A 13617-nucleotide genomic window follows, 5' to 3' on the forward strand; every position below is an offset into this window, starting at 1 on the left:
TTCAGAGCTGTTATTTAAATAAAAAAAACAGGTGTTATTTATCTGTGTGTGTGCGGTTTCTCTTTTTTTGCTCCTTATTCCTTTCTGTCCGTGGGCTTCAAGTGAGTCAGAATCACAGACACACAGGCAGAGAGGAGGGAGTCGTCATAGGTAACTGTAACGGAGGCCGGACGCAGCGCTCCAAAAAAGCAGCTGACCCACAGAAACCAGAGTGGAGTGCTGGTATGTGGGCCAGTTATTAATAACAGCACACGGGAGAGGTGGGCATTTAGACCATCCTTTCCTTGATCATGTCGATCGCGTTTGTCACGTAAAAGTCAGGCTTCTCCACACTTCTCTTATCACATCAGACGACACAGAGCAGCTGAAGCATATATTTATATTTAAGTTCTGCACCAGTCATCTTGATATGTGAATGTTATTACCAGATATACTGACTTTTCACTTTGGGTATTGCATTGAAAACAATACTTGTCCCCAAAAATTCGACTGTCCGATGACAGATGTTTGAACTCTTTGACAGTCTGCAGAGTAAGAATTTGCTCTTTAACAAGACAAGTGTGTTTTCAGTTTCGAATGTCATCCGCATGCAGATATGACTGGAATTCTCATAAAAGCCAGAGGGGACGAGGTCATCCATCAATCAGGTAGACACGACTGCGACCTTTGTCTTCAGTGACCGTTTTCAGCTCTATTCATTAGAAATACCAGATAGATGCAGTTACTACTGTATCCTAAAGTGAGACAACAGCAGAGTAAAGCAGTTACTAAAATATTAATGGCTCTGTAGGCCACCTGTGCCTTTTCTACTGATACTTCAAAATATCTTCTGTGAAAAAGGCCTGTGACCTGCTTTATTTTACACTCAAATCATGAAACAAAAGACACCAAACAAGTGTTAATAAAAACCTTTATTATTTTTCAGTTTTTCTTAGGTTTTCCAATATTTGCTCTTCAAGATTTTCTTGCCCGTTTGACCCATCCAGCCCCATCCCCCAAGTGTTTCTCTGATGAATCCTCCCAGTTATCATGTACAACCTTTATGCTCCTCTACGATCAAAATAACCACACATCTTGAACAACCCACCACATGGAACGAACACTACAGTAAAACACAAAACACACCTGATGAAGCCAGAAGGAAGATGGTAAGCAGAGCAGAGAGATCCAAACATCTGAGTGAACTACTGACTAACACAGCAAGAGTATTTGTTTTTTTTTGGGGGGGGGGGGTCGGGGGAAAAGATCCAAGATGCAACTTAAACTACACAAAAATGGAGTGTTGACAAAGCCAGGGGCAGCGGGTAAAGTTGCTGCAGGACTTAAGAGCAAGCTTGAAACATTCAAGTGAAACACTTGAAAAAACAGACAGAGCTAGGCAAGAAATCGTGTATATACAAGATAGCTGCAAGTTTTTTCTTTTTGTTCGTTGTTAAAATTTTCACAGTGACCAGTGAGACTGAACACTACAGTGAGACTGGACACTACTACGCTGTTGGTAAACTATGGTAATCATTGTGGTTATTACAAGCAAATGGTCGCACTGAGCTCATACATTCAAGCTATACATATATATACCTATGTACACAAAGTATAAATAAAACCACAAAATGAGAACCCAAAGATTATAGTTTTATACATATTCAACACCAAAAACCTCTGTAAAAAGGGATACAATCAATCTGGGGGTTTCTACCGCTACAAATTAGGAAATCCAATCAAGCAAGTGCTCATTTTGGAGTAGTTGATGTTTAAAGCGCTCTCCTGTGGGGATAAATTAACAAACATAACACTCAAATAAGACAGGACTTCAACAAATACAAAGCCCCCCCTTTCCCACTTTTTTATTCAAGCTTGCTCTTAAGGATTTACGACAGGCTGCCAATTACAACACCCTTTGCTCAAAGTGATTCTGTTACTGTACATTATTCTTGATTCTCTACCATTCAGAAGACCCTTTTGAGCAGAGAGCCCCATTAAAAATAGTAAAGCATGTTAATGAAAAAGTGTAAAGAAAGTAATCTCTATATAGACAAGACAGTTATTTTGATCATAGAGGTAAGACATGTCATCATTAAAAAGAAAAAAAAAAAAAGAACTATAAGTTGGAGAAAAAGGGGAGACCAAAGATTTAAAGGGGCAGTATCTTTTAACCGATTTTCATGTTGTTTTTAATGTATAACTTGAAAAGTTTGCTAATTTCACTGGTGAGGACCGTTTTTATTTTCTAAACTGGAGTGTTCATTAATGGGAGTGAAACGCATGGATAGACTGGGTGGGATAACATCTGGGAACGTTGCATAGAAGAAACTAAGTTAAGTCTTAATTTGGGAAAAAAAAGTTCTTTTGCTTGGGGATGTCCTCTAAAACAAAAAGAATCACAGCATCAGCCGAAAGCAGCAAAGGTTCAGTCAGGTATTTAACTTTAGATCTTTAAAACAAATACAAAGGAAGTGTAATTCACTTCCACAATTCCCTTTGAATGCCACTGCCTATTCATAGTTCAGACCCAGTGCGCCCAATGACAAACAGGCAGGCACTGCACAAATGTCTCAGGGGGAAAATCTTAGCGATGCTAGCAGACTTATAATGGTTCGTAATTTGAGCCTACAATGGGTTACATGTATGTGTGTCTTTAAGTTTTCACCTCACATGCTCCAAGTATGGAGACATGATGGGAAAACTTGTCAGTGGTTAACTAAACACACTCAAACACTAATGGTGTGACGATTTAAAAGGCCCTTCTTTTGTGAAATGACATTAAAAGCGTACTGTCTCTTTGAATCCCATTGAATCCCTGGGGTCGGGAATGACAGGGGGTCAACTTATGTCTGCCTTTTGATATCTCCACCTCCTCCCACCCTTTACACTAACCCCCAACTCCTCTCAGGTTATTCTTCAGCCTGACTTTGCTCCCACCAGTGTCATCAGTCCCTCTGTGCTCATGGACTTGGGGCGCTCCAAGGGGAAGCCGAGGGCTCTACTCCACACCAGCTGAGCCAGCACGCCGAGGGCTCGGGACACACCGAACAGCACAGTGTAGTAATTCATCTCAGTCATGCCGTAGTACTGCACAGAGTGAACAAAGACACATCAGGATCTATATTTGCCATGAGACGACATACATGTATGATTAAAAGCCATCGCGTGTCTTACCTGCAGCAGCACTCCGCTGTGGGCGTCCACATTGGGCCAGGGGTTCTTGGCCTTACCCTGCTCCAGGAGCACGTTGGGAACAATCTTGTAAAGCTGGGCGACCAACTTGAACATGGGGTCGTTGGGCAGGTGCTTCAGGGCAAACTCACGCTGGCAGGTGTAACGTGGGTCAGTCTTCCTCAGGACAGCATGGCCATAGCCGGGCACCACCTACAGCCAAGAGAGAGGAGAAATTTTCCTCAACTTTTGAACTCTGCCAACATACTGACACTCCTCCTATTGCTTGTAATCTATGCAAAGCATTATTTCAAACAGTTAATAATTGATGGGATAAGCTAAGCGACAACAAGGAACAAGCTAAGTGAGGCAAGTTATAGACAAATCTATTAAAAAAAAAAAGTTTTAAAGAGTCCCTGCTGGGGGGGTTAGTATTTTCCAAAAGAACAGGAACTTTGGGGTTGGGGTTTGCAGGGATGACCATTGATGATTGGTCAAACACACACAGCGCGGCTGCTTCACCTTGTGTACCGCTTCATTCACAAACTAAGGACGTATTCTAGTATCAATTTATGACAAGTGGAGGACATTTCTCTTTGTGTTTGTTAACGTTAAAAGTAATGTTGGGTTTTGTTGTCGGCTTCCTGACTCGTTTAAAAGAGAGAGTATGAGTGAGCTCAGAACATGAGCCAGCAAGAGAAAGAGAAAGAGAGAGAGAGAGCACTGCGGTGGTTGAGCGAGCTGGAGAGTAAATGAAGAGAGGGAGTGTCAGTAGTGAGAACAAAGCCAGTGAATGAGAGAAATAAAACGTTATTTTGTGGTTGTTTCATGGCGGTTACGTTCTAAAGCAGAAATAAATAACCATCAGACACTCAACAGATGATTTACTGTGGTGACAAACGCTCTTAGTTTCTGTTTCATTTCCTCGTTTGCATTTCTCCTTTTCATTCATTCATTCATTCATTCATTCATTCATTCATTCATTACATAAACCTCATACAACAGAAAATACAAAGAACAGGACAAATCTCTGTTTTTCCCTCATATGTGAAAGCTACATTTCAACGCCGCCATAATTTTTTAAATCCCACATGGGTCTACTCATGATCTACCTGGTTCCTCAGATACGGTGAAAACACAAACAGGATTGCACAACAGGGACTTAAAGTTCCAAGTTTAGTTCCTGAGATTAGATCATCTTGTTCCAAAGTACCTGGAACTTCTGGTTGAAACAGGGCTTAAGTTCCACAGAAACAATGACAGGAGATGACAGGGCCTTATCTGCCAAACTACCAGCCGTATCCTGATATTGCTGAATGTCAGTTCATATTGACAACTAGAACTGGTTGTGAACAGGGTGTGTCTTTACCCTTCCAGACTTGAGTGTGTTCCAGATGTAATCCCTCATCCTCTCATCAGACACCTCTCCTCCCATCTCCTTCTGCAGGGCAGTCAGCCAGACCAGCACCTCCTGTGAAATGCAGGAGAAAAATATAACTGAATTTGTGTGTCTGCAGTCATCAGTATATACAGTCATTCTGTGCAATAATCATACATCATCCTAAATAACACAAAGTATATGATTATACATTTACTTGATATGAAGCTTATGCTGCTTTTCAGTACAAATACCACTGCAGGGGGGTGTAGCAGAAACTAGTAAAGCCTGTTTCACACCTCCCACCATATGGTACCATGCTGTAGGTGTTCTGGCAATTTAAAATGTTGGCATCATATTTGACAGAAGCCCAAAGCCATTTTACTGTAAAACTCATTAGTATGTGACCAAATTGAGAATAAAATGAGAGCCAAAAACTGACATCTTGTTTAAACTGTAGGGGCTTGGGGGCTGTCAGATGTTTAAAATGGGCAGCAGAGTCATTAATTACACTAATTAACTAATAATAAAAAACTACATCGTGGTGAGGAGAAAAAGAAAAAAAACTCATTTCATGTCATTTCATGTGTGAAAATAGCCAGCAGCGTTGCATTTTCTGTTTGTGAAAAAAAATGAGCCGTTTGGTACAAACCTGATTGGCCAGACCGTGCAGAGGACCAGCCAGACCATTCATGGCAGCGCTGAAGGACAGGTAGGGGTCAGACAGGGCGCTACCCACCAAGTGGCTGGTGTGGGCACTGACGTTGCCTCCTTCATGGTCACTGTAACATCACAGAATAATAAAAATATACAAATCAAGCAATTAAAAAAAGTATCATTTCTACAGCAGCATAAGATTAAAATTGTCTCATTATACTGGTGTTCTGCCCATGTCAACACTAGGTGACAGCAATGCTGCTATCTGGATGCTGCTATCTGAAATGGGCATGTGCACAAATGTACACTTTACTCTGATAATGTCAACTTTGATTGCACCTGTTCTGCTTGGTGGACCAGTTTGATGTCCAAACAAGCTACAGTTTTTAGTAAATTCACCTCTTTGAACTCGTGTGAGTAACAGGAAATACAGGATAGGACTGTTGTCGGTGTAGCTCGGGGTAGAAACAGCAGAAGTTGTACCACACAAACGGCTGCATTACTGAGTAGGCTTCTGAAAACCTCCTCATGTAGCTACATGTGGCATCGGTAAACCGTCACAACCAGTATGCAGTCAGGTAAGGTGCCTTGAGATAATATGTAGTGAACAATCTCAAATTACATGTCAAGTTGTCTAAATCTAGAGGACTTTTACAGGTTAGGTTTAGGCTCATCTTTGGGGCTCTTAAGATGACAAGTTTTAACAAAAGGAGCAATCCTGAGTCACCACATTATGCTCATTATTTTAGTATTTAGTTATATATTAGCTTAACGTTGGACAGTTATTTCGGTTACAGTTACTAGACAAAATGTTTTCACTTTTTTCTTTATCCTATTATGACACTGTGTATATTATATACCATTATCAACCTTATGTTTTGCTCTGTTTGAAGTGGTTTCCAATTCTTAAAACACTTTGAGTTTGTTACAAGCTCGACATTAAAACTGAGTGACTTTGATCAAAGTGGGACTAGAAACAGAAATGAAGAAATGAAGGTTTATAATCTAGTGGGATGTGTTTCAAGTTGCACCTGTGGATGGTGAGGTAAAGCCTCATCAGCTCAGTGAACTGGGCTTCACTGTAGCCCAGCATGTTGGTGAAGTTGTGGGACCAGTCCAGGTTGGAGTCGATGGCTCCGATGCTGCTGCCTTCACGATACAGGTTGCGGTAGATCTTGGCGGCAATGCAGGGCAGCTTTGCAATCAAGTCCATGGAGTCTTCATAGACAAACTAAGAGAATCAGTGTGAAAACAGAGAAACGATCGTGTGTGAGCGGCAAGCACAAACAATAAGTTGGATTAAATTTATGTATGTAATTCACTGTCAAGGTTTAGGAAGGAAAAGATAAAACCAGGCTACAGTCATGCTAGCAACGCTGTAATGTGATTTACACACTGTACCGAATTCCTTGACAATCCATCTACTGGTTGTCAAAATATTTCACATTTCCGTTAGTGCCAAGTCACCAGCGTGGTTTCAGATAAGATAGGTTTCCTGTGTGTGTAGCTGTAAACTCACCTCCCAGTACTTGGTCTTGTGGACACCCTCAGAGTAGGCCCGTGCAAAGCTGCTCTCGCTGTTCAGGGCTGTGATGGCAGCGCTGAACTGAGACATGGGGTGTAGGTTTGTGGGGAAATTATCCAACATGGTGACGACGTGAGAGGGAAGCGCTGCTCTCTTCGCCCATTCTTTGGACACCCAGTTCACCTGGGAAACAGGAGCACACAATGTAAGTGACCTTAATACTTGCTTTTCTGCCCTTTCTATATAAAGCTTACATGTTGTTTACAGAGCATGATACAGACACGAGTTGGGAGGTTAAGTCGTTCATTTATTTTCTCGCCATGTACAACCACAAAGCCAAGGAGACCAAACTTTTTGGTTATGGAGGAAAAAGATAAATGTGACCTGTTCTCCTTAGCTGACTTCTTTAAAAGGATTTGGCTGGTGATTTTTTATACTTTTTATTTTTCTTACTGTCAACAAATCTCATATGCAGAGTCAAACCAACAATGAATTTATTTACTAACAAGTATTATGTCTGATAGTCTGATATATCCTATTTGGAACCGTTTCTAAACAAGTTACAGTAGCTGCAGTTTTCAGGGATGAAGGAACATGTCACCCAGTGCAACGGTGTGACTCATTGACATGTTTTTAATAGTTTTTGGACAACAACGGAAGTCTACAGCTTAGAGGAATAAGATATATCAGGCTTTGGATACATGAAGTTTGAGTTCATTAATGGTTTGACTTGGCACATGAAATTTGTGACAATAAGAAAAAAATGGAAAATGATCAGCCAAATCCTTTAAGTCAACAGCAGATTCATTTATAAAAATTACACTATCAAAAGGACAAAGAGGTGAAAGCATTTCTTTAAGTGAAAACTTGTGGTAAGCTAAAACGAGAAGGCTTATCAGTAAGGTTATCCTCATATCACCCTTTAAGGAGATAGCCGGCTGCACTAAAAAGGCCTATGTAAAAGGTACAGATTGCGTCTTGTTATCCCAGTTATAAAACAATCTATAGCTCATATAAGACAACTTTCTGAAGTCATAGATAGACAAGTCATATACAATCATTTGGCTGCCAAACGTCTTGTGATCCACCTTCCCATGTTTATAAATGTATATGAATGTCACCTCGTCTGACATTTCATTGCAGCAATATGCTGAGAATGCTAAAATACAGGGATGATGACACATGAGGATTTTCTGCCAGAATCTGCACAGCCCCTCCTCATTTTTATTATAGTGTAAAATGGTCTTTGCAACAGCAATGCCCCTCTCCCACTCACCTGCTCCTCAGTGGGCACCTGTCCTGTGACCAGCAGCCAGAAGAGGCCCTCAGGCAGCGGCTCCTCGCCTCCTGGAGCTTTGGGCAGCAACTTCTGACACTCTGGAATGCTGTAGCCCCGGAAACGGATGCCCTGTGTATCAATGGAGACAGAGGAAGAGACGCAAACTGAATAGATGTTGTGATTTAAAAAAAACAAAAAAACAAGAAGATTTAAGACAACTGTGCCATTCTGCCACTGACAGCTCTCAGGTTAAGTAAGAGAGCAATCAAGATAAGTGCCTAAAAGGAAGGCTAATCTCAAAGGTGCCAAGGGTGTTCAAAATATAAAACCACTGTGAGAATGTCTACCATCTTAATGCTTTGTGCTACTTTCAACTATCAGTATACTGACCTCCTCAGGATCCAACACAGAGGTCTCATACACCAGACCCTTCATCCCCCTCATACCTCCATAGACCTGTGGATCAGAACATACAAAACATAAGCCTATACAGACATTTCATATATACAGTTGTACATTTGTAGTAACTGCAGTTATTTAACACTACACCTTTTAAGGCAAGATCTGACTGTTTTACTATTACATCATATTCTTGAAACTCAACAGTTGCCGATTTTGGTTAGTAATGACAGTAAGGAGTTATCAACTTCTTCCTGTCATGATAACAAGAATTAAAAAAAAATTAAATTTACGTATTTAACTTGGCCTATAAAATGGTGAAAAATGTCGATTATTGTTCCTCAAAGCCCAAGGTGCAACTGCAAATGTCAAGTTCTGTCTCAACCAACAGTTCAAAACCCAAATTATTCAGTTTACTATCATAGAAGACTAAAGAAACCAGAAAATATTCACATTTAAGAATCTGAAACCAGATAATTTTGGCACGATTTCTTAATAAAAATTACTTACAACAATTAATCTATTATCAAAATTGTCCTAGTCAACAGTCGCCTCATCGTTGCAGCTCTAACTGAAATACGTGTTGTTTATTGATGCCTATTCATTGTGTGAAAGTGAAACAGACCCACTGACCCAAGAAATTCGACTAAAATCCCTGTGGCAACTATCCAGAGGTCAGAGGTGAAACGGATGATAAACAGAAGAGGACGACATTGTTACGAGTTTGAGACTGGCAATGTAGAGTAAAGGTTTGAGTGACTCAGCTAAAAATGTCTCTGATGTTAGAGAGCAGTGTGGTTTCATATTGTGACCTCTGGAAGATGACCGGGCAGTGATACCTGACACAGTAAATAAGGCTGGGCAGGCCCAGACGGATTAAGTAGACTAACATGCCATGTCTAATTTGCATCACGGTTGACGCCTACATGCTGCTCCTTCCTATATTAACGTGTCACACAAGAAACGAGCAAACTTATTTATTTGCGGTTTCAGAGCTGAAGAGTTACTCACCATGTCAACAGTGATTTGTCCTATGTTGGTTTTGCCATACTGCTGTTTAAAGTTCTTGATCCTGGACTGTTCTTTAGGGATGAGGTCTGCCAGAACATCCTTCAAATTCTGTAAAAACACAACATTAAAATAAACATCTAGTCTTAAAATAAAACTCATTCCTCTAATATGAACAAGGGTTAATCAAACAGTTTATGTAAACATTTCAGGACCAAAAAAATTGATCTGTAGCTCCACAGAGGTCAGTGTGTTGAGAATACAGTATGAAATGCAATGTCTTCCCCAAATAATGCATACAGATTACCTCTTATACTAAAAGAAGGGCAACCTGGGGAAAAAAATAAAGCAGACGACCTTGTAGTGAACTTACTGTTGTTGATGCGCTGGCATTTCTGGCAGCCACAAGGAAGTAAGTGGCATTCTGTGGAGCAGACAAAGAATTGGTATTAGTAGCACAATGAAAAACCCTAACAAATAATTTAGTGGACACAGCTGCATTTCTAGATGACTAAAGCTCCTCACACATATGAACTGAGACAACCTTGCAGCAGCTTAAAAGTTACATCGTGTTTGAACACTCTAAATATTTTGGACAATAACATCATACTGTTATGACTTCTTGTTAGTTCACAAGTCAGATGATCTTGCAACTGTGTCAAACATGAAGAACTGCAGCTCTGTCTTTTAACAGTCTCCCAGTTCAAACATCTATGAACTCAGTAACTGAATAGGTTTTAAATCAATCATCCTTAAGTAATTGGATCATCATAAACTCCTAAACAATGTGAATGCTAGAAATTAATCAAGGATCTAAATTTTTAATCCTTCCTCTCTTATATTGACAAGCATTTCATTTCTCATCTGTATGCAGCCTCAACTCCTCATCTTTATCAAGTGTCCAATCAGGATGCTTGACCATCTTGTTTCCATTGTAGTTGATTAGTGGTTAATTTCTACTCCACCTTATCCAAAATTTACACTGAGATGAGGTGATTGGTCAGATTAGTACAAACAGCTGCAACAAGTAACATGTGGTGATGACTATTGCTGGACATTCCTCTCATGACATAAGGAAAATTATCCTGCCCCCCCAAAAATATGTTCACAAACTGAAGGCTTGCAACTGATTGACAATGATGTAAAGATGTTCTGAGTTGCACACATATTGCTCCACTTCTGGAGCAATATCCACTTCTGGAGCAACATTTGTGGGTGCCAAAAAAAAAAAAAAAAAAAAAACACCCAACAACATGCCACATCATGATCACACCACCAGTCCACAATATGTCAACATGTTCATTGATTTATGTGTTCATTTGGTTTTCTCTTTCCCATAATTCTAGCTAGTGTGAAACAATCAAACTATATTTTCAAATCCAGAGAATTTTCAGATTTTCTCATTTCTCATCCAAAGCATCCCCTAATTCTTTTAGATACTTTATGAACATTTGCCATTTATAGCATTGTGGACACAGTTATAAATGCTCCTAGTCTTTTTATTTTACTTTTAGATTTAACCTTTAGTAAAGTACAGGCATACCCTTCAAGGCATTCCAGGCTCAAATTTGGACTGTGTCAGCCTAACAAATCACAACTTATTATGAATTTCATGCTAGTTGATCAAATACAGGATATTCTGAAGGGTTTTCTGCTGCCATGTTCAGATTAACTCTGCAATGGAAAAAAAAGCTATGAACTGTTGCTACAACTGGGACAAGACTAGGGGATATAGGAGAGATTAAAAAAAAAAAAAAAAAACACACACACACTGACTCATAGTTGAGGCCAGCCCAGGTTATGAAAGTGTTTGGAGGCTAGTAATCTTGTTGGAAGCTCAGTGACGGTAGTAAGAAGTCGAGCCTGCTGCTGCTCACCACCGAAACAGGACTCCTCTGTCAGCTTATTTAAAATTTCAATGGGTGAGGGAGGAGTCTGGGGGGGACAGGGGACAGCTGGCTCTGGTCCCGCTAGGCTCTCCTTCCCATGACCACAATGGGTGGGAGGAGTAAAGGACAGACAAGGATCACCGCAACAAAAAGGTAGGACCTTGCGTCACTACACAGCTGAGAGAGAGGTTATGTAACAGCTCAGGGTCTTAAATATAGAGCGCCAGTTTCTCTCAGTCACTCCCAGCTTCCACCTGCCTGGGAGAAAGGTTAGAGCAACTACACCTAAAAGAAGGATATAGGAGGCAACCCAGAGGCTGTGTGTAAAAGAAACAACTAAATGTTCTGTAAATCTAAATCTTCTCTTAGGCTAACAAAACTAAACATGGAACCTGACTTGAGGATGAACCATTGTTGAGATTAAAACCCTGGCGTGTTTTGTATCTGTTAGTGACACTTTAACTTCTACACAACAGAGAAACTCTGCATTTATTCTAACATCAATAGTCAAAGTTCAGAAAAATTAAGAATTAGTTGAATCCACATCTCCACTCATTTCTTTCCTGCACTTTTTAAAATAAGGGGAACAGGTTTTGACATTTTAAATTTTTGTGACATAAAAATCTAGAGATACATGAAAGTCTACTTTCTCCTTTGAAGAACTGAAGTGATCTGAAGCAAGAAAAATTTTATGAGACCTTCACATGAATGCTGTCCTTGCTCTCAAAATGTGAATCATATGATTTTCAGAGAAAAAAAATGTTATGATCAAAGAATGTTATGTAATAACCACACAAAAAAATGCACACTAATAAATCTCCTGAGCAAAGATTACAACTGATAAGAGAGGAAGGGGTGAGTGTGACAAAGGTTAGCTGTACATACTCCTAATTACAAGACTGATAACGGACACATTTCCCCCTAGTTTGTACAGAGTTCAAGGAAGGAAGTTATCTAGTCACTGATAATTTTCTTGAGGCGAGGAATATCTAGTAAGTTGTTATGAATTCTTCAGTAGTGGGTGACAAAAGTTGATATGAGGGTCATTAAATGTAAGTTGTCTGGGTTGAGAGGTCAGTGGAGTAAGACAGTAGGTTATAGTCACGGGAAGGTTACAATCAGCATGGAAAGGCAAGGCTTACTTGATGGCTAATTGGCAGGCAAAAGCATATTAAGAATTGAGGAGGTATAATTACAACATACTCAGCTATTAAAGCCGTTCCCATTTCCAACTCATCTTCTAAAATGGCCAAATCTGCCAACTGAGAATAGATGTTTCAGCCTGGTGTTAGATGTCTGAATGCACACCTTCTTCCACAGTGCTGAGTGACTTTTAAATGTTAAAGAACATAAGACATATTTTGAGGACTTCACCATATAATCAGACATTAGATTAATTGGGCTGAAATCTTAACTTGAAGGTCAACGGGGTGGTGGTGAAGAGACGCAAAGTTGATGCCGAGTCTAAAAGCAATCACAGTGTCTGTAAGTGGCTTAAAAATAATTATTATTTGCAATTCTGATAACAAAAGAAAAGGGACAGGCGAGTCACTACCATCAAACCAAGTTAACACGGTCACTACTGAACATGTTCAGGCTGTGACAATACCAGGCCAGCATGAAGAGCAACGAAGCTAACGGTAGCTAACAAGACACATGTGTTAAAAAGCTTTAACATATTATATAAACAATGTGCAACAAGCAAGATATACTATTAATAAAACTCTTAACGCTGTTTTATGCTGCTACGCTGCTAATATTAGCCACGCTCTTGGCATTTCACAATGTGGCTGACAGAGCTAAGCGAGCTAACTGTTAACTAGCTTGCCATTACGTCGTTAGCCGGCTAACCTTCCGTTAGCTTTCAGAGTAACGTCAACGGCTTTGACTGAGAAAAGTGACATCGCGGCCGTTTCTTGCCCTCTTACCTTTGAATTGAGGAGTTTAGGCGCTAGCCTGCTGACCGACAGAAAAGACATTGTGTCTGTGTCAAAGTGTTATTTCCACTTCTTCTTTACAACTAAGTAAGCCGCTGCCGGTGCACCGCGGAGCTGGTTGAAGGTGCCCCTCCGGAAAGCAGAAGGTTGAAGAGGGATTCAGGCCCGCAAGTAGCAGCGCTGTTGATTGGACGATGGGTCGGATCGTTACAATAGCGTAGACAGATTTCATTGGCTAAAGCGCCATCGGCTGTGTGCTGATTGGACAGAAGCCCTCCTGCTGTGTATGACGACAGCTGATGACCAGGGTCTGTTCAAGAACAAGTCTCAAATAAAACAAAAACCAGAAAAACCAGACTGCCAATTTATTAATTTTACTTGGAAAATTTCAC

At 40.3% G+C, this 13617-nt stretch overlaps 1 protein-coding gene across 1 annotated transcript; it reads right to left on the reverse strand.

Annotated features, from left to right (window-relative positions):
* Nucleotides 1–893: 893 nt before the first annotated feature.
* cs (citrate synthase) lies at nt 894–13394 on the reverse strand. The gene is made up of 11 exons (XM_042408684.1): nt 13217–13394; nt 9773–9823; nt 9403–9510; nt 8383–8448; nt 7990–8121; nt 6708–6896; nt 6220–6419; nt 5184–5313; nt 4523–4624; nt 3157–3366; nt 894–3069 (listed from the first exon to the last, which is right to left on the reverse strand). The coding sequence occupies exons 1-11, from the start codon at nt 13265–13267 to the stop codon at nt 2899–2901; spliced, it is 1410 nt and encodes a 469-aa protein (XP_042264618.1). The 5' UTR covers nt 13268–13394; the 3' UTR covers nt 894–2898.
* Between the last annotated feature and the right edge of the window lie 223 nt (nt 13395–13617).

Source organism: Thunnus maccoyii, chromosome 4 (assembly GCF_910596095.1).
Source record: "Thunnus maccoyii chromosome 4, fThuMac1.1, whole genome shotgun sequence".
Classification (NCBI taxonomy): domain Eukaryota; kingdom Metazoa; phylum Chordata; class Actinopteri; order Scombriformes; family Scombridae; genus Thunnus; species Thunnus maccoyii.

Coding starts and splice junctions, on each gene's coding strand:
- cs (XM_042408684.1), bottom strand. CDS start 13,267: ATGTCTTTTCTGTCGGTCAGCAGGCTAGCGCCTAAACTCCTCAATTCA. Junction 8,449..9,402: donor GACAAATCACTGTTGACATG/GTGAGTAACTCT, acceptor TCTGATCCACAG/GTCTATGGAGGTATGAGGGG. Junction 4,625..5,183: donor TGCACGGTCTGGCCAATCAG/GTTTGTACCAAA, acceptor TGCATTTCACAG/GAGGTGCTGGTCTGGCTGAC.